This window comes from Pantherophis guttatus, chromosome 8 (genome assembly GCF_059756535.1).
Source record: "Pantherophis guttatus breed Tessera chromosome 8, ASM5975653v1, whole genome shotgun sequence".
NCBI classification, from domain to species: domain Eukaryota; kingdom Metazoa; phylum Chordata; class Lepidosauria; order Squamata; family Colubridae; genus Pantherophis; species Pantherophis guttatus.
Window position 1 is genome coordinate 23,014,140 of NC_142070.1, and position 24,792 is coordinate 23,038,931.

Genomic DNA, 24,792 nt, shown 5'->3' on the forward strand with positions numbered 1-24,792 from the left:
AGTGATGCAGCTTAGTGAAGTAGTTTCTAAACTGGGTAATCGTACCTTGCCAACTTTTTTTTTTTTTATGATGAATAGAATCACTTCCTTTCCTTTTGAGATATTTTACATATAAAATTAACATGGATCTGCCTTCCAGAAGTACCTGAATTGTGTAAGTGGCTAAAAATATTGTACAGTGATATTTCGTCTCATGAGACCCAAGAGTTGGTAAGATATTTTGGATAAATTTCCAGAATTACAGAGTTGGTGATGCTGGTTAAAGTTTAAATTTCAAACAGATTGAAAACATCGGCTTACCTGATTTCTATAGAGCACAAAAGAAAAGGGAGACAAGATTTTGGTTTTAAGGCATTGTATATACAGAATATGTTAGATATTCTTTGGAAAGATGTGTAACTTAAAAGATAGGATATAAGTTATAAAATAAGACATGGTCTTGGCCAGCAAATGTCGAGGATGGAGCACTCATGTGAAATGTCTGCTTTTGTTTGCTGTACCTTCAGTAGAGTCCAGTACTCATCCTCATAGGAGAGAAGGGATAACCACAGCTCTGAAGACTTTCAGCGTTCTGGAGAGATGGATATTGTGTTGATGGAGCACCCTAGTGCTTGCCTTGCCCTGCTGATCTGACTTCAATGTCCAAAGAACCTTCACTTGAGATGCATCTTCCAAACTATATTTGAAGCTGTTTACATTTGTCAGCTAGGTGCTATCAACAGTGGTTCTATGGTCTTGGGATTTGGCATAGGCTGATGAGTATTTCAGTCTTTCTCAGGGTGATAATTAGGCCAAAACAGCATCTGAGAATTTGTTCAGGATCACTGTCCTTATGTCCCAGGAGTGCACAGTCATCAGTAAAGAGGGTTCCTTGAATGACTCTACAGAGTCACTGTTTGCATTCAAATTGCCAAAGAGGGAGCTTTGCAATTGGTACCTGATGTACACATATTCCTTCCTTCAGACCCTGGACAACATCAAATGAAGAAGAGATTGAGTAGGACTGGGACTAACACACAACCTTGTTTATTCCACTAGAAATGGCAAATGGAGCCCATGTATCACCATTGTAAAGGAGCCCCCTCCCAACACACACACAAATTTCTTAGCATTCATAATGGTTTTTAGGTCTATATTTGAAGAAGAGTAAAGCATCAAATATATTTTAAAAGAATCAATATTGTTAAATTGCATTTAATAACTGTATTTAATTAGAGCTATGGTTCCTGGACTACAAACACTAATTACTACCATCTACCGGTAGTATCTGGATTTTTATAACTCTAATTTAATGAGAAAGGTACAAACAAGACAGCTTGTAAATTAACGGGACCTTTTACTAATATATTAATTCTTGTGACTACACACATGGGTGCCAAATGAAAACACAACAGTAATTTATAGATCATTGATTTGACTGTTATCTGGCTAGAGCTGAATGACACGTTAGCACTTTGCAGACTAGAACTAATGATAGCATTATCTATTGTTTTAAAAATGGACCTGTTTATTTTTTTAGCTTCTTCTGAGCCGCTTTCTTTTTGACCATCTGTAACCTCTTCATAGCATTGAGCTGAGATTCTTGTGACGTTGGACCTTTCAGCGATGGGGACTGGTTGCCCGATTCTGTACTTGATTTGCTAGCGCTGCTCCCTGCTGCCACGCTGCTGCCATTTCCACCAATAGTTGGGCTGTTGCCTGGGGTTGAACTGCCTGCATTAGGAAGGCCTATTTTGCTTACGTTGTCACTGCTCACAGACCGAGAGAGACCAACTTTCCCCAATGTCAGAGGTGGTAATGGCTTCAACTGGCTAGGGTTTGTGCTACTGGCAGCTGTTATTTTTGACCCTACTCCTTTGGTTGTGGCCAGGCCTGACAAACCAGTGGGTTTCTGATTGTTTGAACCAGTGACGGGCTTGCCACTGGTACTCTGGGTGGCAGACCCCATCTTAGTTGTTGACGGGCCTGCAGAAGATGTCTTTGCTGCAAAAGCTGCCCATCCCGTAAGGCCACTGTTTGAGGAGGAGGAAACACTGGCGGCGGTTGAGTTCCCTGACATTGTTGCCGAAGTCTAAAATCAGACAGAAACAAGTGTTACCTTACATGCAATTCAGCAGAGATCAGCATGCAAAGCAAAAGGACCAAGCAGTTACCTTCCTATCATTATTCGATGAAAAACTCAGTGGACTCTAATATTTATTCAAAGTCTCAGAATACAAAAAGAAGCACATTAATCTCTTTATAATGTTCCAGGCCAATCATAACCATAGCATCAACTTTTTTCTTGTAGGTACAAAATACAGTAGCTCAATATTCCATCCTCATAAGGCAAAAATCTCAGAATTATTCAAGTAAGAAAACTTGCTGGATCCATACCTATGTTTTTTTTTAAATCAAAAATTACTTTTAACATGAAAATAAATGATGGATCTCAGGACTATAATTTGTAGTTATTGGGACAAAATTAGGCATTTAAATGTAATAGGGCACATTAATAGTAGATGTGTAAGTTACCATAGTACAGTGATGGCTAACCTTTTTGCCATTACGTGCCAAAAGTGGGGGGAGCGTGGGGGGAGAGCGTGCATGCATGCCCACACCCATAATTCTATGCACCCCCCACGCATGCGTGCATGACCTCCCCCACGCTCCCCACGCTTTTGGCACACGATGGCATGGTGGGCCCGGTAGGCCCATTTTTTGCTCTCCGCAGGCTCCAGCGCCTTTCTAGGAGTCAGGGGAAGGCAAAAACGGCCTCCCCCCTGCCCCGGAGACCCTCCAGAAGCCAGAAATGGTCCTTTGGTGACTTCCACTGGGCCTAGAAGGCCTGAAAATCAGCTGTCTGGCACATGCATGCGCACCAGAGCTGACCTCGCATGCCCATCAATATGGCTCCGTGTGCCACCTGTGGCATGCGTGCCATAGGTTTGCCATCAAGGACATAGTACATAGTACATGTATAGGTTTCCATCACAGTTATTTGCAATTGTTTGACACAGTAAACCACAAATGGTGCTGTACAAGTCTCACTAAAATTGTTAGGATTGCATGAAGTGTTTTCTAAATGGCACAAGATGAAAAATGGATTGCGCTTTTTGATTCTGATGAGAAGGGCAGAATCCTGCCAAACTGATTCAGAATTTTCTTATCTATTACAAATATAAAAGAACTTATATAAAATTCAACCATGTGTCCTGCATATTAATTGGTTTAAAATACTATCATTTTTTTAAAAACCTAAAGTAACACACATTAATTTTGGTTCTGCATTTTTTGCGGCTGGTAGTCAAGGCCAGTGATATTTCTAAACTTTTAAGAAACTTAACTACCATGGCCCTGGAATTTGTCTAGAATCTTCCTAAATTGCAATAGCAGAAGCAAATACAGGTACTCCTTGACTTACAACCACAATTAGGAGTGGAATTTGATGCAGTCTTTAACTGAGTCATTGCAACTGGATCTGATTTTACTATTTTATCGTTGTTGTTAAGAGAATCACGTGGTTATTAAGTGAATTGTGGTTATTAAACAAATCCAGCTTCTCCATTTGACTTTGCTTGTCTGATGAGGGTGGTGCAATGGTTGTAATTTTGAGGATAGGTTGTCATAATTTCAAACCGTCATTAAATGGTCATAAGTCAAGAACTACCTGTAACTTTAGCACAAATGTTATTGGTTATTTCCTTTTGTAATCTTTGCTTTCCTTTCATACTGCACTAAAAGAGAAACATAACATTTTAACATTTTTATTGTTAAAACCTATTTTACTTTATACAACTTTTAGGTGTAAAAATGTGATTTTCCCCATAAATAAACTTCCTACTACAGTCTTTAATCTGAATGCAAAGAAAGAACAATTAGAAATTTACAGAGATAACACTACTATTATATCCTATCTAAATCTAGAAATAAATATAGATATATCTGAAAATAACCTGTAGCATCCTGTTTTTAAAACAAAATCTTATTAAATGTAATTTTATTGATAATGTTACTTAAATTATGTAATTTATTCAAAATCAGTAACAAAATGGAAAAAAATTAAAAATAAAAATATTTAACGTGGAATTCGAAGTGAAAGTGGAGGATGATATTATGAGGTTAGGAACATTACCAAAACAAAACACTCCTCATTAGAAAAACAAAACAAAATTAAACTAAAAACAAAGCTATAAATTCAATCAATCTATCAATATTTCACAGTACACTCTGCACAGTACCTTGACCTCAGTCCTCTTAAATGCTAGGAAGGCTGGGGTAGTCTCCAATTTTAGCTTAATTTCTGGTTTCTTTATTAGTGGATCTTTCACAGCTGGAACTACTGACACTACAGCAGGAGCTGGCTTCTGGGAAGGCTTCTGTGTTTTCTGAGCCTGTGTAAATTACATATTGTACATATGAAAAAATGTTAAAATAAAAAATAGCTTTCTGCTTTAACACTACTATCTACTAGACATTCTGGAAAGTAACATTGGGAAATCACAATAAAGGAATTTAAGAGGTTTGCAGGAGATCTTATAGAACAGCCTAATGTATTACTACTATAATTTTTTTTCTTCTGAGAATTTCCCCCAAAGTGCAACGTCCATTATTTTTTTTGTATCAAGTGTTGATCCATTTGTTGTGACAGGAATTGACCAGTCAGCTTGTTGCCCAAGTCTGATGTAGGCAAAGAAAGAATGACTGGCCCAAAGTCATCCAGCCAGCATTCAAGTGGGACTAGAAATCTAGCCTAATGCGTTAACCACTAGAACAAACTGGCGCTTGTATTACTATAAAAACTATTACAATATTTATTCATCAACATGTTTCATTTGTTTCATACAACTAGGCAGCTGCTAATTTATATATCTAATGTACATATTTGAATTTACATATATGGAAATAAACATTTAAAATTTCATAAAATTTCATCAATTGATTTGACAAAATGGAATATGAACCATTACAGTATACCTAGTTTTCAAACTATTAATTTCAAAGACATCTACTTGATTTTTCTTGTAATATTTTGATTTTTTTAAAAAAAAATACTCTGTATTTTCACTAATAATAAAATGGTTCTTATATCTCAATTTTACCAATACAAGTATAATACATGTGAAATCAACAATAACTTACATGAAAATAAAACCTTTTCAGGAAAATCAATATAGGATATAGTACCTCATTTGTTATGAGATTTAAATATTCTTAATCTGATCTAATAAAAATCAGACTTTTGTTAAAGTCGTTTACAAAATCATCATCATTACTGGGTTTAAGAACATGGGTTGGTGAATCAGATTTAGCATAAACTTTTTGAGCTGAATTTTTTTTCCAGTGTAATTATTTAATTTCCTTTGTTTTTTTTAAAAAAAACATTATTGCTGTAACTATTTTTGTAAAAGTGGTATTAAACTATTAAAATCAAAACAACAACAGCTTAAAAACAAAACAGCATATTTCAAAACATTTTAAGGATATTTTTTAATTTTATAAGAAAATAACATTAGGAAAAAAAGAGCCTTATAGCGGTCAGCCTAATTTATTAAAGCAAACTCTTCTTTCTAATCTTCATTTTCTAGTGAATTAAGGAATCTCTTCCTTAAATAGTTAAAATATTTCCTCACAGATATAGAAAAAAAATCTTACCATTTTTTTAATTTGCCTGGTACATCGGGCACAATACCACACCACCCGTGGATCATTCATTTCCTTATCTGTAACTTGAGGTTTGTGGCAGTCTTGGTGATAGAGGTTATGACATTCCTGGCACTCCACTAATGGATTTCCAGAAGTCACTGTTATTTGTCTATAAAACACAAAGTAATCAATTAAACCTTATTTCTTCAAGCAATCTCTTGAAACATATTTTTACAAATTTGTCAGTATAGAGGGATAGCATCAAGATTACAAAAAAGTGATTGTATTGCTCTATACTGCACTAGTGAGACCACACTTGGAATACTGCAAACAATTCTGGTTGCCACAGTACAAAAAGGATGCTGAGACTGTAGAAAGAGTGCAGAGAAAAGCAACAAGTATGATAAGAGAGGCTAAACTAGAGGCTAAACTATATGATGGGAACTAGGCATGTCTAGTCTAAAAAAGAGAAATATTAGATGTGATGGAATAGCTGTCACTCAATACTTGAGGAACTGTCACAGGGAGGAGGGGATTGACTTATTCTCCTAAGCACCTGAAGGCAGGGCAAGAAGCAATGGGTAGAAGCTCATTAAAGAAAGATCCAATCTGGAACTAAGGAGACATTTCCAGACAGTGAGAATAATTAACCAATGGAACTGCTTGCCTCCTGGAGTTGTGAGTGTTTCATCGCTGGAGGTCTTCAAGATTGGACAGCCATTTGTCCGGGATGCAATAAGATCTCCTGCCTTGGACAGAGAGACTAGAAGACCTCCAAGCTTCCAGCCCTATGATTCTTTGATTCTGTATCTTTTGTTGTAGAGAATTAAGAGTAGCTACAAGATCACAACAGTGTGAAATTGGAAAAGATGGACAGATGTATAGAGTGAGCAGTGGAGGCCAAATTAGTGCTTTCCAATTCCACATAACAAACCTGCAAGCCTAGGCCCAGTTCTTTCAACCAATGGTCTACCATACGTTTATCAATGGGTATAATGTTTATTACCTGTCAGCATATAATCTAATGTTTACAGGTCAAAGCAACATTATAGTTACCAAAATTCATCATGCTATTTTGGAATTTTATTTTTTAAATTTATATGCTACCTATCTTGTAGTTCATAGTGACTCTGAGCTTCTTTCTCTTAAGCATATATGAAAGCTGCAAGGGAATATATGGCACAAGACAGGGTACCTGGTAGATAAGAGGGAAGATATGCTCTTCTCTTCCTATCTTAGTTACACGCAAAACAAAAAGAGACCAAATTTGTCAACAAAATCATAAGCCAAAGGTTTTAACCTAAAGCAGATGTTTAAAAAGTTGTTGCTCTCTAAATGTTGCTGACCTGCAATTCCGGTAGACTCAGCCAGAGTGGTCAATGACTGAATTTTAACAAAATCAAAGTAACCATTCTTCCAAGTCCCGATTAATTCAAACAGGAAATAAATCCCAATTGCAGCATATATTTAATAGGGAATTCTAAATGTTAAATTGTGCAATAACATTGTCCAAATCATATTCCTTCAACTTATACAGTAAACATAAATATAGTTTATAATTACCTACTGAATCAGAAGAAAAGTTAGGCCTTTAAATCATAAGAGTAAGGATACATCAGATAAGAATGTCGTAGATTAGTAGGAAAATCATATGCATTAAATTTTATTCTACTGGAAATATATATGTTACAATATTAATCCTATTTACGAACAGAAACGTACCTTAACCAGATTAGCAAAACACCATTTCCCTAATGGCTATTATTTTTAGATAACAAATCAGGTTACTTAATTAGTAAGTTGCTTTTGTATATATATCCCCATTGGACAGGTACATAGGTAACCATGGAAACTATTTGCAGAAGGCTAGGTAAAAATATTTTTTTTAATTTAATAGGAAAATTAGAGTTAACATACTGGCTTTGGGAACATTTTGCTGCCATAAAAACCAAATTAAGGCATAAAAAAATCCCACATAGTTTGTGATTCTACGTAACTTTACTCAGGAGTAAGCAGCTTTGATTCTGTAGTAATTGGTCTTATGAACATGAACTAAGATTCAAAATATAACTGAATTAATTTTTCAAAATTAATTGAATCAGAAAGAGTGATTATTTCCCAGTAACATAATAGAAGGGAATAATATAAATAATATAAAGGGTAATTTTGACAAACTTAAAAAATAAATGGAATATAAAGAAAATCTTTTAAAGACATTTTTAAAGTTGCCTTTCAAATGAACACAATTAAAATGGTCATAAATCCTGAAGACAGGTTAAAATACAAGTTATGATTTAGAAACCTTTCTATGTATAAACTTTACCTTTTGGTAAGTATTTTATTTATAATCTCACTGCCATGGAATGTGAATATCTTTTAACAGATGTGCTGTAGATACACATAATGTATGAGAAATCAAAAGTATTTAGATCTCACAACTTATGAGAATTGTTTAAGGAATCAAGATCTCTATATAGACAAGATTCAATTAATATTTAATTGTGGTCTTCATATATGCTATAACTAGTAAATTTTAAAAACTTACCTGCAAACAACACAAGCCAGACCCATCTCCATTGCAAAATCATCAGCACTAGTTTCTTCAAAACTCGAAAGGTCTGCCATGGGCAAATCCTTGCTTGTCTGAATTGTGATTGATGAAGTATGAGCTTCTGGCTTTTCTAGTCTTGGTTTTTTTGCGATGTCAATTCCTTCACTGATTTCCACTTTTACCTAGCAAATGATATTCACATAACAAAAAAATGTAAACTCTGAGCAAATAAATATTTAATACATTCTGTCACATATTTGTCCCAAGTAATTATCTCTGTTTAGGGGAAGGAAAAGTATGCTATATAAGCTAAAAGAAGCTGCTGATAATAAAGGGGTACAATTATTTATTTTTATTTATTAAATTTATATGCCGCCCTTTTCATCGATAAGGAAACTGAAGATGTATGTGGTACTAATAATAGATGCCTTTGAACAAAAGACCCAGTAGCTCCAGGAAAAAAAGTTATTTTACAATATACCGTGTAAGGCTTGCAACAGCCACTATGTGTAAAAACACTAGAGAATTCCAGGAAGCCTTACACTCTGACAAATCAGCCATCAATAGGCACATGGAGATAAACTACATCTACACATCATTCAAAAGGGACAGTCAAAAAGCTAGAAGACCACAGCAGCTTTTCACCAGCAATCAGCACTCAGTTAAGCCGAGATTAGCATCAGGATTAATACCAACAATATTCCAATCAAGGAACCACCATATTAGACAAACTAATTTAATTATGGTAGTCTTCTATAAAGTTGAAAGTCTGCTGTTAAAATAGCACAGTGAAATTGCAAGAGAAGACGAAATAAACATAGTTTGAATAAAGTAATATGTTCTCTTAATCACTGAAAAGGAACAAAGTAACTTGTAGACAAGGAGAAGAGCACCCTTTTAAAACTTAAATGACTGGCAGAGGAAAGCACACTCTATATTTCTGAAATAAATTAACTATTGTTATGTAACATATGGGAACGACATAGTTTGCAAAACAAAAATATGTATTTAAAGTAGTTTTCAGTCTCTTTCATCTCATACACATATCTCATAGGTGGGACTTCCACCTTATGAAATAGAGTCCATCCCAGTAATGTCATGGAACAGGATTCTGGGTGCACAGCATTTCCAGTTATATATTTTGGCTCACTGAAGTGCTCTTGTGGACTTTTTGTGGCACACAAATGTGCATGATACAGTGGTTGAAAACCTCTGATTGAAAGCTAGCAAAAAATATTATTTTTTAAAATATGTAACTTTATTAGAACCTCTTTTCTCAATACATCCACTTCAAATACAATGGTAATAAAAAACATTTTCTGGCCAATAAGCTCATTTTGGGTGCCTAACAACAGAGTGACAGTAATGCTGGCATAAGTGTGTATGAGAGCTTTAACTGAACGAGGAGGCGGCAACCAGTGGCCTTTATAGCATTTTTTCTCTCTCTCTAATGTTCACTTAGCAACCATTCTGCTTACAAATTGATTGATGGAATGGAACTCGGTTACTAAATAAGGAATGGATGTAATGTTCAAAGTGTAACAAGGGACTTACCTTATCCACAATTCTCTTTTCCACCTCTTTTTTCACCTTTTCAACTACGGTGGGTTTCCCATTATTGTTACTTGTAGGGAGGCTTGGAGCGGTCTTAACAGAAACTGGTTTTGGAATGGATACTTTGGGCTGATCTACTTCCTAAAAAATGCACAAAATGTCATATTAAGAATAAAACTGGAGATAATACATCTCATAAATACATGAATTTTTAAGGTTGATGTTATACTGTATATGAATAAATCAAAATGGCTATGTTCACAGAACTTGCCAAATTAAAATAAAAAAAATATTTGATGGACTAGTGTGGTATGTAAACCAGATCTACTTTTGAAATAGGTAATAAATACACCTATCATAGTTCCCCCCCCCGAATGATTTGTCTTAAACCAGGTCCTTTAATATGGCTACGGTATATTCTGGATAGAGTCGGTAGGATAAGAAAACATAGCATAGGATAGGGCACATTATTTATCCATCTTTGAATTAATATTGATTCCTGGAGACTTTCTAAACTACTACTACTACTACTACTACTACTACTACTACTACTACTAATAATAATAATAATAATAATAATTTTATTTCTATACCGCCCTTCTCCCGAAGGACTCAAGGCGGTGTACAGCCTGATTAAAAGCACAAAGACAGACAAAATTTAAAATTATTAAAATTATTAAATAATTGGCTCAATTATAAAACCCCCAAATTTAAAATCCCACATTTAAAACCAATTAAAACCTTTACATTGATAGCCCGGCCTGGCGGAACAACAAGGTTTTGAGGACACAGCGAAATACACAGCGATCTTACGTATTTCTGGGGGCAGTTCATTCCAAAGGGCTGGGGCTCCCACAGAGAAGGCCCTCCCCCTGGGTGTCGCCAGCCGACATAATTTGGCCGATGGCACCCTGAGGAGACCCTCTCTGTGGGAGCGGACTGGCCGGTGGGAGGCTACTGGTGGCAGAAGACGGTCTCGAAGGTACCCAGGTCCAATGCCATGGAGCGCTTTAAAGGTGGTAACCAACACCTTGAATCGCACCCGGAAGACCACTGGGAGCCAGTGCAGCTCGCGCAGGAGGGGTGTCACGTGGGCACAACGAGTTGCGCCCATAACCAACCGCGCTGGACAGTTGGAGCCTCCGGGTGCTTTTCAAGGGGAGCCCCATGTAGAGAGCATTACAGTAGTCCAGTCTCTGCAGTTTTCTTGGAGGACTTTCAAAAATGGTTTGCCATTTCCTCCTTCCTACAGCTGAAAGTACATGACTGGCTCAAAGTCATCTAACTAGCTTTGGGTCTAAAGTAGCACTAGAACTCCTGCTACTAGTCTGGGACCTTTAACTATTAAATCAAAATGGCTCTCATTTATTGTTACAATATATACCATGTAAGACAACATATAATTTTATTCATAAATTTCAGTACCTTTTGTTGTGGACGATAACATGAATCAATTCCCCTAGATAAAGATTCATCAAGAAGTGCTTTTAACTTTTCAGCAGAATCTTTGCTCTTTGAATGCAAGAAGCCCAGAGCTTTCAAGAATACAGGGTCAAGTTCCAAATTCACAGTAGCAGCCATAGTAGAATCCTTAACTAAAAAGAAAATAAAATGTTAATTTTAAGTATACATTTGGCCCTCAGATCTCACATGTTTCTAAGACAGTTTGGAAACAATTATATTAGTAAAATAATTCCTGTTTGAAGAAAAGTAGGTTTCTTCCCTTATTGTACTTTTTACAGCTTAAACTAATGCAAGCAATTAATTCTTCAGTTCAGATACAATTTCTGATTTTATAAATTTAAGAAACCCAATGTTGTTTTCAGAAGCTAGGATAGCCTCATTTAAAGGCTCATCTGGAAGCTATAATGCAGTTAGCAACAGCAGAGGGAATAAGGCATTGAGAAATATGCAGATAATACACTTGGTCTTGCCATATAGAGAATTCACTTTCAATGCATTTTATCTTACATCTGTTTTGGGCTGATGATAGAGCTGCCACAGAATTTGAATACTCATTAAGCTTTTTAGAAGTCTCAGTTACAGAACAGCAGAAATTTGACAGTTCCCTCCTGAGTTGTTCTGAACTCTGAAAAGTGAGATTGCTCATGCTCTGTCCAGTATTACAATTTGAGAGTATTGCAGCCACTTTATATATTTGTATATTTTGCTAATCTCACCATCAAATAAGATTTCACAATAGAAATTTTATCATTTTTTTTCAATTTCATAATATCTACTATTTGGGGGGGGGATTTCTTTCCCCATGCTAATTCCCAGCCTGGTTAACCATAATACATCTTAAAAGCTGATCTGGATTCTCCTCTTGTGTCAAGCCAGAAATGCTTACTAATAAAACAAAAGGGCTGGATTGACCCAAAATGCTGAACAAACCAGATAAGGACCCATGGTCCTATCTCACAAGGGCCAAATAACCTTTGGTTTGTTTATTTTATTTATTTATTTTGTCAAGCATATATAAGATTACAGATATAAGTATAAACATGATTATGAATACATGAAATGGATACGAATAAATGAATAACTAAAATAAATAAATATTTTTTTAAATTAACCTTTTTATTGCGTTTTTACAGATAAACACATCTTATTCATCTTATGCGCAACTGCGACCATTTCCATACCATAACATTCCAATTAAAATCCACTCTTTTACTATACATTTTAATTCTACTTCTATTTTGTCTTATTTCTTCTCTTTTCTTTTTTCTGTTCTCAATCCAATTAGTAATTTTTTTTAAAAAGTATTCGACTGGTGCTGAAATGGATAAATTAACAATTGAACTGAAAGAACAAATAGATTCGGAATACTACGCAATATGGGAGAAGTGGTATAAATAAATAAATTTATAGGAATGAATGAATGAATGAATGAATTTATAGGGAATCTATCATCTATCTATCTAATCTATCTATCATCTATCTATCTATCTATCTATCTATCTATCTATCTTCATCATCATTATCTATCTATCTATCTAATCTATCCATCTATCTATCTATCTATCTATCTATCTATCTATCTATCTATCTATCTTCATCATCATTATCTATCTATCTAATCTATCTATCTATCTATCTATCTATCTATCTATCTATCTATCTATCTATCTATCTATCTATCTATCTATCTATCTATCTATCTATCTATCTATCTATCTATCTATCTATCTATCTTCATCATCACTGTCTGTCTGTCTATCTATCTTCATCATCACTGTCTGTCTGTCTGTCTATCTATCTTCATCATCACTGTCTGTCTGTCTGTCTGTCTGTCTATCTATCTTCATCATCACTGTCTGTCTGTCTGTCTATCTATCTATCTTCATCATCACTGTCTGTCTGTCTGTCTGTCTATCTATCTTCATCATGTCTGTCTGTCTGTCTGTCTGTCTGTCTGTCTGTCTGTCTATCTATCTATCTATCTATCTATCTATCTATCTATCTATCTATCTATCTATCATCTCCAGACACCTGTCGTTCTCCCCAAAAGGGTCATTTTCCCACGCCTTTCTGCTGCCCAGTTCATTGCCCATCACGGGTACAACAGTAATTTTTTTAAAAAAAATCTTCATTCATAAAACCACGGAGGGGCAGCGACCGCATTAGCGGATCGAGCCTTCGCGCCGTTTCCCTCTCTCCCACCTCCCCACCCCACGCGGCTACTCCTAAACCCCCAACGCCTCACGCTTCGCTCTGACTTATAGGAACACTACATACAAGGCCGCCCTCTTTTTTTCCCCCCGCCAAAATCGAGCCCCGCCGCGGCCCCCTGCAGGTTACCGCTTTGGGAAGCTCCCTGCCGATGCCGGTCGGCCGCTCTTCCTGGGCCTGGCGCCGGAAGCGGTGATCTCCAACCCGGACAAAGCGGAGGAAAGGGTGGAGCTTCGGTTGAGGGTGTGGGGGTGGTCACAAGAAGCCGTTCGGTAAGGGATACCCGGAGGGAGAGCAACGTTCTCCGTCCCCGAGCCGCCCCTTTTCCCTCGTCCCGGTTCAAGGTTGGGAGCTGAAGGGCTTGGGCGCTCGATTAGGAGGCACCTGCAGATGTGGTTCCCCCCCCCCCATGCCTATCGCCACATGTCATTCAGAATAAGAATAAGAATAATTTTTAAAAGCATGTAGAAGGGGAACATAGGATGGGGAAGGGACCTCGGAGGTCCTCTAGTCCAACCTCCTGCTCGAGCAGGAAACCTTGTACCATTCCAGATAGATGGTTGCCCAATCGGGATCAGTCTTTATTTCCTTTGTTGACTGCATGCTTGGTGGCTAGTGGAAGTATAAAATAGAAATTAAAATATGATTTCTTATTTTCAATTATGTGCCGCTGCGGTATTTCCTTTCCATAGCCATAGGTTGGGTTTTTGGGGGGGATGGTGGTGTTATATAGGTTAATGTCTCCTTTGAGCTGACCTAATGACATAGATAGATAGATAGATAGATAGATAGATAGATAGATAGATATAGATATAGACACACAGAGAGAGATGTTGATATATATATATATATATATATATAACCATTTTTGTTGATATATATATATCTCAATATATATATATATATATATATCAACAAAAATGGTTGATATAACATATATATATATATATATATATATATATATATATATATATATATATATATATATATATATATATACATCAACAAAAATGGTTTGTTATTGCTCTTTTCTGGTTGTTGTTTTTTAACTTTCTAGTCTGACAGTTGCAAGATTTCCTTGTGGTCACCCATCCAGATAATGACTGGCTCTGATCCTGTTTTCCATATCAGCCAAAATTAAGAATACTCGGGAAGATAACTATATTTTGCTTTTCAAAATTGAGATTGTGGGTTCAGATTGAAGTAAGGTTGAAGTTCACATCTGAGAATTCCTGAGGACTATAAGATTGCCAGAATAATTATTAAGCTCTCATTGGCTGAGTTCATACCCATTGTGTACAGTGTATAGTGTGTATTTAGCTGGTGTGATGTGCTGACTATTCAGTAGAACCTCCATTAGAAACAAAAAAAGCTATAAAGCTGTTGCTAGTCATTGAGAAACTCAATTTGAGGATTTACTTAATTTTTGTACAAAGGCTTAGAGTTCAAATGATCCTTGAGGCTGGGGTATGAGGGCAGAATGACTTTTGGCAACTAATGGAGTGATTATTCACACTACATTATATATGAAGCCATAGTACGATTTATTTGCTCTTTTTTCCCTGTACAGGATAGACACCGCCATTGTGATTTGTGCATATACAGTCAGCCACATATTCAATTCAGGTTTATTTCAATAATTGTACTGAGATTACAGTTTATCTAGATGTGGTTCCTTTCTCACTTTCTTGGAAAAACAGCAGCTGACCAGTCAACTACTGATAGGTACAATACCAGCAGATTAAAACTTGTATAAATTATGTGCAATTCTGCATACTGAATCTGTACAAGAAGTGAAAGAAATGCAAATAAAATACCTACTATGGAATTGAAAAATTGGAATTGCAGTTATTTAGGTAACCCCAAGAAATCAAATCTAGAAAGATGAGATGAAGAAAACCCTTTCTAATGTTTTCATGTATTCTCTTAATATTTTTTCTCTATTGAGTTCTTATTGTTGGAACCCAGATGTAAATAAGGAATAACATAGTTGCCTTGGGCATGCTTTTAATTGAGATTTTCACCTCTTTGTTTCTACAAAACGAGTTTAAAAGTAGTGTAGAGAGCTTCTATCTTCAACTAACTCTGAAAACTGGAGTTGATGCATTGGCTGTAAAGGATCATCTATGAAGTTCAGGCTGTAGTTATAGATGTAAGATGATCATATCCTTAGACTTAATGGAAAGAAACTAATTGCATAGTTCATGCAATATTAAGCAAGAAAAGAAAAAACTAATAATGAAAATACTGGAACTGTGATTCAAAATATTTTTGCGGAAACTTGTTAGTGTTAATTAGTAATTGTTAATTAAGTCAGTGAATCCCTTACAGTATTCTATTCAATAATGGGGTCCTGCTTTAAGAACATGTACCTATGTATTACATCTTTGTGTTTACTTGAAAGTGTATCCCATTGATTTAGTGTAATTTATTCTAAAAATGCTTTGGGTTGCTATTCATCTGTTCAGTTCTGGACATATCTATTCATGAATAAATGCTGTAATATTTATTGGGACTTGAAGTACTTAGAATTGCAATATCATGTAGTGAAGTTCTGAAAACCATTAAAGAATGTTTTATGAGCAATGTTTAAGAACAGTTATGTATTGTACATGTTGGGGTAAGCAAGCTTTGTTTCTTGGCCTCAGTATGTCTGCAAATACCCCTTCTGAAACCAGCAGTTCCCTTACTTCTAGGCAATTTTATTTTTAAAACATTATTTTTAAAATAATGTACTATTGATATTTTAATTATACCAAGCTGCTATAAATTTGACATGAAGTTTTGATAAAAAAGTTCTATTTCATTTTTTATTTCTAAAAATGCCTCCTTCCTCCTCAGGCTTCATAAATATACTTGGTAAAATAAAAATAGTGAAGTACTGCTCAGCAGTTTTGCAAATCATAATTCAATTTAAATAAGTCATACGTGTTAGCCATGTGTTTTTGATACTTATATCACAGCCATATTGTGAATAGGCCATTCTCCCCAGATGATGAAAATTCCTTATCTATAGTAAAATTGCCAATAGCACTTGAATGAGCTGTTCTTACAATATATAAACAATATAATAAATCACTATTCCGGTAATGTGTAAACCATAGGTGTATGGCATTTTACATTCTTAAACTAAAATTGTTTAGAAGGTATGTCATCTAGTGTTAACATATTACCATTTGAAAGTTATAAAATGTTAATACACCACTGAATAATGAGTTTTCTACCTTCCTAGAAATGTACAAGGATATACTCATGTTTTTAAAATTTTTACCCATATTTTTAAAATTTGATTCTGATAGTTACCAGTAATACGAATGGTGGAACAACACAAGGTAATAACAATACTGATACAAAAAAAAAAAAATCCTAAATGTTTCAGGGAAGAGAACTCAGCATTGGATTGCAGTCCATACATAGCATGAATCAATTCTAGTTTACGTGTTCTAAAAAAAACCCCAAATGATCTATTTTCTGTGAGGTCTGTAATTCTAGGATATAGTACATTGATTTGTAAATTGATAATTTTCTACCTCTTTATTTTTTAAGGAAAAAATGAAAAGTGAAAACGAAGACCACCTATATCTAGACTACTTCGGTCATAATGAAGACTGTATCTACCCTCTGCACACATCTATATCCTTGTTTCTGTTGGCATATTGTGATTGTAAGATCTTCAGAATATTTTTAGTAACTCCAAATGAAATAACTTCTGATATACAACAGACAGAGGAAATATTGTCAAAGTACCCAGAGATTAGCTTCATCAAAAGATCTGAAATTCCTGTGATGGTTCAGACCTGCTGTTTACCTGCTGTTGTTGAAAAGAATGGAAGATTTTGTCGTGCAGGACTTGCTGTGGTATTGAGATATATAGTACAGAAAACCCACGAGGCAGATCCCTCAAAGAAAGGTGTTTTGGAACTTTTGGGCTTTAAAAGGACCTGCTTGAAAGCTTGTGCTGAAGTGAGTTTATTATTAAAATCTAGAATGTGCTTTGCACTCAAGATCAAATATATTTCTAAACTACTTTATATAAAAGCAAAAGATATATCTATATAGCACATCAATAGATGTCTAGAACAAGCTGTATAAAATAGCTAACTATACTATCATAGAATGTCCCCTGGAGTCCTGTTTTTCTTTGAATGTTAGGCGTAATGCTACATCTTAAAAGTCTTCAAAACCAACTTCTTGTATGGTAAAACAAAACTATTTTTTGAAGAATACAAACTTGGAGTTATTTTAGGTATACAATGCTAGCAATTGAATCTGATCCGGTATGTATGAGTAGATATTTATTTCTGTAGCTTCAGAAACAAATAATTTATGTATGCCATTTCAATCAATTTGTTAGAATCCTTATGTTTAATAGTGGATTGTCACTATCATACTAATCCTCAGCTACATGGTCAGTCTCTTTATAACATCGGTGGTGGTGGTGATGATGATGATGACATATCCAATATTTTTTCCAGGATCTCATCTACACCTCCCTTCATTTTACTCTGTTTACCTTTCAGTAGGCTGGATTGAGTGACAAGGTCTACCCCAAGGTCACCTATTGAATTTATTCAGTTGAAAGTGGGGTAAAAACTGAATATTCCCAGTCGTAATCCAGCACTTTAACTGTTGCATCAACCTTATCTATTTCTAGGTTAGTGAATGGACTAGGCTTTGTGAGATCAGTATTCCTGTGGCAGTTGAAAACTTTCTAAAAGTATCTCATAATCTGCATGAGAATGTTCCCAAAGAGATACTGCTGTTTGAAAACAAATTGGGAGAACCTGTAAGAGTGCACAACGATGATAAAATTAGAAGACAGAAAGTTCAACAGCAAAAGATGCTTGACAAGACAGGAAGCGCTGATATTTCCTTAAAAGAAGATAGGACTATGGAAAATCAGGGACCTGCTTCTGCAGATTTGGAACTGAGGACAGCTTTCTCTAAACTAACTTTGCAGAAGATGCCACTTGCTACCAACAGGGAGCCCTCTCACATTAGGAAAATAAAAACATCTGAACTTCCACCTCTGGAGCATATATTTGCTGAAGGACTTTACTTCACTTTGACAGACATAGTTCTCATGCCATGCGTCCATCATTTTTTGGTAAGAATGAATAATTTATCTGTTTTTTTAAAGTAAAACCTGAACAATGATAAGTGGTGGGAAGTGCTCAACCTTTGCAGTCTGTTCCTGGATTTGTTCATCTTTAGCCTATAGATCAGGGATGTCAAACTCACATCGTCATGGTGTCGTCATGTGATGTATTGGGACTTTTCCCCTCTTTGCTAAACTGGGCAAGGGCATGGCCAGTGCGTGATGCATCCGGCCTGTGGGCCGGGAGTTTGATAGCCCTGCTATAGATAGTCTCTTCCTTCTATATATTCACATCTGAAAGTAAAGACTGATAAGTACTAGTCTACTAAAATATAGCTTCTATGTAAGTATGTTTAAAATTGCTGTTACTGCACAGATTAATATATGGTAATCCGAATTTTAGATCCTTTGTCTACAATTGCCTGGGACAGCTTGTATAAACAGGATTTATAACTTCTAATATTTTCCAAGTAGATCATAAATTCTCGTTGATAATCCTGCTTGAAACAAATTCTTACATGAATGAAAACTATAACGACATTCTCCTATAAATCTATGGAGATTCTCAGTCATCCAGATCATGGTTGTCCCAAAGGTGCTTTTTCAAAAGGCAACTGGACTTTTCCTTGAAGATGTTTCGCTTCTCATCCAAGAAGTTCCTTCAGTTCAAGAAAGACAGTCCAGTTGCCTTTTAAAAAAGCATCTTTGGGACATTTTCTTATAACTAATCCTAATATATACATTATGTATAAATTATACTGCCATCTATACATGCAGTAAATATGCATGTGTAACTTTCCCATAAATGCATCCCTATAACTATTTATTTCTAAAATAAAAAAAACTTTTCCTTTAGCATTTTTGTTTGCTCATTTTAGTTGTGTATTTCATACTGTTTAATAAAAGTCAACATATTCATTCTATTTAGACCATACAGCATTTCATCCAATCAACTCTCATATGTTAGTAATTAATACCTATTTTATTTCTTTCAGTAGCACTTATTCAAGAACAGTATTAATTATTGAATTATTTAGTAAGGCATAAGTATAATTCCAACCAAGATTTTTGCAAAGTTAACATATCCTGTCTGTGTGACTTTAGCTTGGAAATGCCTATATCAAGTTCAAAGTGTGATTATGCTGTTGCAGCCATTCTCCATTGAGAGTGGAGACAGCAGCCAGCGTGGGTAGTGCCCATCCAATCAGCTTGAAGGACTGAGCCTGCCAATGATTTTTAGTCCCGCCTTGTTGCCAGGCATGCCCAGCTTTTGGCTCAGTCCTTCAGCGCTGACTGGTGTGTGGGACTTTTCTCTGGCCAAAAATTCTTTTTTTCTGCCTTTAATATTGGTGTTTTTTCGGGAAAATTGACTTGGACTGTTTGACTTTGCCTTCGTGATTCGACTGGGACACTGACTGATTTATTCTGGCTGACTTGGACCGTCTGGACTTCGTATTTGTGAGTTTGAGTAAAGAACCAGGCCTAAGCTAACAGCGATCTCTCCTGCCCCTGCTAAGGGCGTGGGGTTCTTTGCCCTCGATCTCCCCAAGGGAGGGTTTTTTGGGCATTTGATCTTCGGGGGATATTCTCTGCTATAGCGTTCCCCTGGCCCCTTCGCTTATTTCGCCTCCGTTAATTATCGGCCGTTTCGGGAGGCATTCCAGAGCGGCGCCCGCCATTTTGAATTTTAAAAACATTTTGCCGCCGTTGGGGGAGTGCTCTAGATTGGCGACCTGCATTCCTCCTCACTCTATTACTGCCGAAACGCTTCCTTTTGCAGCCGCTCGGCTCGGACTGCCTCAATTACTTGCTGAGCGTGGCGGGCTGGATAATTCCTTTGAGGAGCTTCGCGCCCCCACCTCTGCTTACTAGCCGGCAGTTGCGGCCTGTTGGAATTTGACTCGTGGCCGCTCTACTCCGAATTTATTACTGGCGGCAAGATTGCAGCTGAGGAGCTTCGCGCCCCCCCCCCACCTCCCGTGCTGCAGGGCTTTGATCCGGAGGTTTGTTTACTTCAGCCCAGTGGAGCCTTACGCCCCCTTACTCTGTGCAGCCGTTATCGTTAGCTGCTGGCTATTAAAATTTAGTGGAGCTTCACGCCCCCACCAGAGTGCTCCATTTACAACGGTCACAAGTCTGTGACTTATTTGTTTATTTATTTGATTGGTCTTGCCTCCTTTCAACATTTCAAAGGCCTTCCTCCTCCCCCCCCCCACTACCACCATAATTCCAGTTCGTGGAGTTTTTCGCTCCCAACTTAGTTGATCTGGCCTTAATTGGTATCGATAAGTGTTATTTATTTGGAAATTCCTTCTGTGGAGTTCCTCTCGCTCCCTCAGCCAATTCAGAACCTGATTACTGACACATTAAATATAAACGGTGTGTGGGGGTGTTACTTCAATTTTATTGTTGCCATGCCTAAGGCTCTTTCTAAGTCCAAGCACGGCCGGAAGGCCAGTGCACGTGAGGTTGGCCAATCAGACTCCATGTCTGCTACCCAGCAATCTCCCATGGAAGATTCTAGGCCTCGGTCCAGATCCTCTCAACCCTCTCGTTCTCATCACAAGTCTTCCTCTCGTGACCTGTCATCCTCTTCTTCCAAAGCGGAACAACGTAGAGACAAAGTTTTGACCAGATTATGTGACAAGGCATGTGCCCAGTTGCCTCCCCCCTCTCCTCAACCCGCCCCTTCTATTCCACCTCCAATCTCCGTACCACATTCGCCTTCTCCTGACCAGCTATCTCTGCAAGATTGTCCAGTGACTATCTCTGAGGAAAATTTGTGGGGTGCTGACTCAGTGGCTCATCAACCGGTCCCTGATCCACCAACGACACAGACGGCTTCTTCATCTGACCCTGTGCCTGCCCCCGCTTTGGATTCAGTGGTCCCTCCAGACCAACTGCAACAAATGATTGAGGCGGCGGTTCAAAGGTCCTTGGCCGCCCGTTCAGGTCTGTCCAGTCGACAGGGGTCGGTAAGAGAGGCTTCCCCCTTTTCAGCGGGCCGCAGTGACGAAGGGTGTTCTCATTCAGTTCGCTCCACCTCTCCTACTTCTTCCCACTACAGTCATCCTTCTGCCTTTATCGACAAAGGAGATCCTGATTCTGACCTGTCGGAGGATGAGAATCTTCCCCCGGATCAGCCAGCCTTCACGGGTCTTTTTCCTCAAGCCTTGTTCAAATCATTGCTTTTCAAGGCAGTTAACACAGCCCGTCTTTCCTCTCCAAACGCTGATCCGGTTCCCCCTTCATCTTCCTCTGGATGCTTGGACCCGATGTTCGCGGAACCAGCTAGACCTATAACATCCGTTCCTACTCCTCCTCTCTTTCTGGACGTAGTGAAACGACAGTGGGAATCCCCGGCATCTGCTCCCCTACCTTCATCTAATGACAAGAGAAACTTTCAGGTCTCCTCGGATCTCGAGGCTCTTCTTCAAATCCCTTCGGTGGATGGCCCAGTAGCCGCTCTTCTTCCTAACTCCAATGTTCCGGGTGAGCCGGACGAAGGTCTTCGACCTGATGAACGCAGATCTGATCAGGTTCTCCAAAAGGCCTTTCTAAGTTCCTCCTGGGCGATTAAAGCAACCACTACGGCTTCCTTCTTTAATCGGACAACGTTGCTTTGGTTGCGTCAGTTACAAGAGAAGCTAACCCCCGGGGATACTCGTATCAAGCAAGACCTGAATAAAATTGTGGCTGCTCTTCAATTTTCAGCTGACTCTACTCTAAATGCTGCCAAGTTCTCCGCAAAATCTTTAGCTTCGACAGTCACGGCTCGTCGTTTGTTGTACCTCCGTCACTGGCAGGCAGATGCCAGACACAAGTGGCGATTGGCTTCGGTTCCCTTTAAAGGCACGAAGCTTTTTGGGGACGCCTTAGATCCTTTCCTCACAGAAACTAGGGACAAAAAGAAGGTGTTAGCAGCTGCCTTCCAGAGAGGACCGCCCCGTTTCTCACCTTTCCCTCCTCGTTCTTACTCCAGAGGTGCGGATGGGGGGTCCTCCTCTTCTTCTCCTTTTCCCTCATTTAGGAGAGATGGGTCTTTCAGCAGATTGCGGGGTTCTTCCGACAGGTCCTTTAGAGGGCGCCCCTTTAACTTTAAGCGGCCCTTTCGAGGGGGAGGAGGTCGTTTCACCCGTCGCCGTCGCTGACTGCCTTCTGGATCCTCCCATTGGCGGTAGATTGGGTCTTTTTGCCGCTATCTGGGAAGAATCCACTTCGGACAAGTGGGTCCAGGCCACCTTAAGGTCCGGGTTGGCCATTGAATTTATTGCGCCCCCTCCTCGCACTTTTGTTTGCTGTCCGATTTCTCGTAATCCTGTCAGGAGGTCCCTTATGGATTCATCGGTTCAGCATCTTCTGACTATCAGGGCTATTCAACCTGTACCTCCCGGTCAGGAGGGTTCGGGATTCTATTCAAGAGTGTTTCTAGTCCCAAAATCTTCAGGTGGGTGGCGCCCCATTCTGGACCTCAAACGTTTGAACAGATATGTTGTGTACCGAAAGTTTAAAATGCAGTCATTAAAGTCGATTCTCGACGGCGTTCGGAGGGGCGACCTCCTCTCTTCCATTGACCTAACTGAGGCCTACCTTCATATCCCTATCCTCCCATCCCATAGACAGTTTTTGAGGTTTTGTTATGACGGAGCACACTACCAGTATAGGGCTCTCCCGTTTGGTCTCTCTTCTGCCCCTCGCACCTTTACGAAGGTACTGGCTGCCTTGGCGGCTCGACTCCGTCTACGTTCAGTTCGCCTCATGTGTTATTTAGATGATATTCTGCTATTGTCTCCTTCTGTGCAGCAGGCTGCCTCGGATATTCGTTTGACAGTTGAGACGCTAGCGGCTCACGGCTTCTCCGTTAATTTGGAGAAGAGTCATCTCTCCCCCTCCACTAGATTAGTGCACCTGGGTGCCCTGATTGACTCTCTTCAGGGCAAAGTTTTTCTTTCTCCCGATAGGCAAGCTAGTCTGAGGCAGTTAATTTCCCAAGTTGAGCGGAGTCGGGTGGTTTCCCCCTATGTCTTGTCTCAACTCTTAGGTAAGATGATATCAGCGATAGCTATCGTTCCCTGGGCCCAGCTTCATGCCAGGGAACTACAATGGTTTCTCTTACCTTTGCAGAAGGCCGGCAGAGGCACTTCACTGAAGCCGATTCCACTCCCTCCTGCGGTACAAAGATCCCTCCGCTGGTGGCGCTCCCCTGCTCTCTCGGCGGGTTGCCTTTTCCTCGAACCTTCGAGGGTGGTTGTGACAACAGATGCCAGTCTTCAGGGCTGGGGGGCCCATTGCCAAGGTCAACTGGCTCAAGGGACTTGGACTGCCTCGGAAGCTCGACATCCCATCAATTGGCTGGAACTGAAGGCGGTGTTTCTAGCTCTAAGGGCATTCCACCATCTAGTCTCAGGTGCCCACGTCCTTGTTCTCACGGACAACGTCGCCGCAAAGGCACATTTGAACAAACTGGGGGGCACCAGATCAAAGTCTCTGCTGACCCTGGCAGTCGCGTTGGGAGCCTGGTCAGAGCGCCACCTGTGTTCACTTCGGGCGGAACACATCTCCGGGGTACAGAATGTTCAAGCAGACTGGTTGAGTCGACGGCAGATAGACAATGCAGAATGGCGTCTACTTCCGCTCCTCTTCCAAGAGCTGTCTCTTCGCTTCGGTCATCCTGTAATCGACCTATTCGCAACTCACGAAAACACTCAACTTCCGCTGTTTTTCTCCCGGTACCCACATCCTCGAGCGGCCGGCGTCGACGCCCTTCGAACTCCATGGCCGTCGGGCCTTCTGTACGCATTTCCCCCGACGGTTCTCCTTCCCAAGGTCATCCGCAAGATTCTATCCGAGCGAGCGGAAGTGATCCTTGTAGCTCCTCATTGGCCTCGGAGACCCTGGTTTGCGGACCTCGTGTCACTATCGGTGACCCCATCGTGGCGCATTCCTCTCTCGGACGACATTCTCTTACAAGGCACCCTGAAGCACCCAGACCCGGCTTGGCTCAATCTAACCGTTTGGAGGTTGAGCGGTGCACTTTGAGAGAGGTACAAATCCCGGCGGATGTAGTACATACCTTACTTTCCTCCCGATGTCCTTCTACGGAACGCATTTACTCTGCCACCTGGCGGAACTTCTGTACCTGGTGTAATCAGGCCGATGTCAGCCCTCTTCACCCGTCTATCATTCATATCCTGATGTTTTTGCAAAAAGGCCTCTCCCGGGGTCTCTCCCCTAACACCCTCCGCCGGCACATTGCAGCTTTATCTTCGGTCCTTACCTGCGGATCCTT

The 24,792-nt window shown here is 38.9% G+C and overlaps 2 protein-coding genes across 3 annotated transcripts in view; one reads left to right on the forward strand and one right to left on the reverse strand.

Annotated features, from left to right (window-relative positions):
• Nucleotides 1-338: 338 nt before the first annotated feature.
• INTS12 (integrator complex subunit 12) lies at nucleotides 339-13,618 on the reverse strand. Its single transcript, XM_034442226.2, has 7 exons — nucleotides 13,535-13,618; nucleotides 11,156-11,325; nucleotides 9,731-9,871; nucleotides 8,171-8,358; nucleotides 5,635-5,794; nucleotides 4,221-4,373; nucleotides 339-2,071 (listed from the first exon to the last, which is right to left on the reverse strand). Exons 2-7 carry the CDS (start codon nucleotides 11,309-11,311, stop codon nucleotides 1,508-1,510), a joined length of 1,362 nt encoding a protein of 453 aa, XP_034298117.1. The 5' UTR covers nucleotides 11,312-11,325; nucleotides 13,535-13,618; the 3' UTR covers nucleotides 339-1,507.
• Nucleotides 13,449-24,792, forward strand: part of GSTCD (glutathione S-transferase C-terminal domain containing) — a 44,887-nt gene continuing 33,543 nt past the window's right edge. Inside the window, exons 1-4 of one of the 2 annotated variants that reach the window (XM_034442224.3) lie at nucleotides 13,449-13,677; nucleotides 14,976-15,130; nucleotides 16,952-17,368; nucleotides 18,060-18,512. In XM_034442224.3, coding sequence (XP_034298115.1) covers nucleotides 16,958-17,368; nucleotides 18,060-18,512 — 864 coding nt within the window. In that variant the 5' untranslated portion in view covers nucleotides 13,449-13,677; nucleotides 14,976-15,130; nucleotides 16,952-16,957. Of the gene's footprint in view, nucleotides 13,750-14,975; nucleotides 15,131-16,951; nucleotides 17,369-18,059; nucleotides 18,513-24,792 lie in introns of both variants that reach the window. The other variant, XM_087875481.1, reaches the window with a different exon arrangement.

What these genes read in the sequence shown, in the direction of transcription:
- INTS12 (XM_034442226.2), bottom strand. Translation starts at nt 11,311, where the DNA reads ATGGCTGCTACTGTGAATTTGGAACTTGACCCTGTATTCTTGAAAGCT. An exon ending in CTGGCTTGTGTTGTTTGCAG is followed by an intron (nt 5,795 to 8,170) that starts GTAAGTTTTTAA and finishes TGTGTTTTATAG; the next exon opens with ACAAATAACAGTGACTTCTG. An exon ending in CCAGGCAAATTAAAAAAATG is followed by an intron (nt 4,374 to 5,634) that starts GTAAGATTTTTT and finishes TAATTTACACAG; the next exon opens with GCTCAGAAAACACAGAAGCC.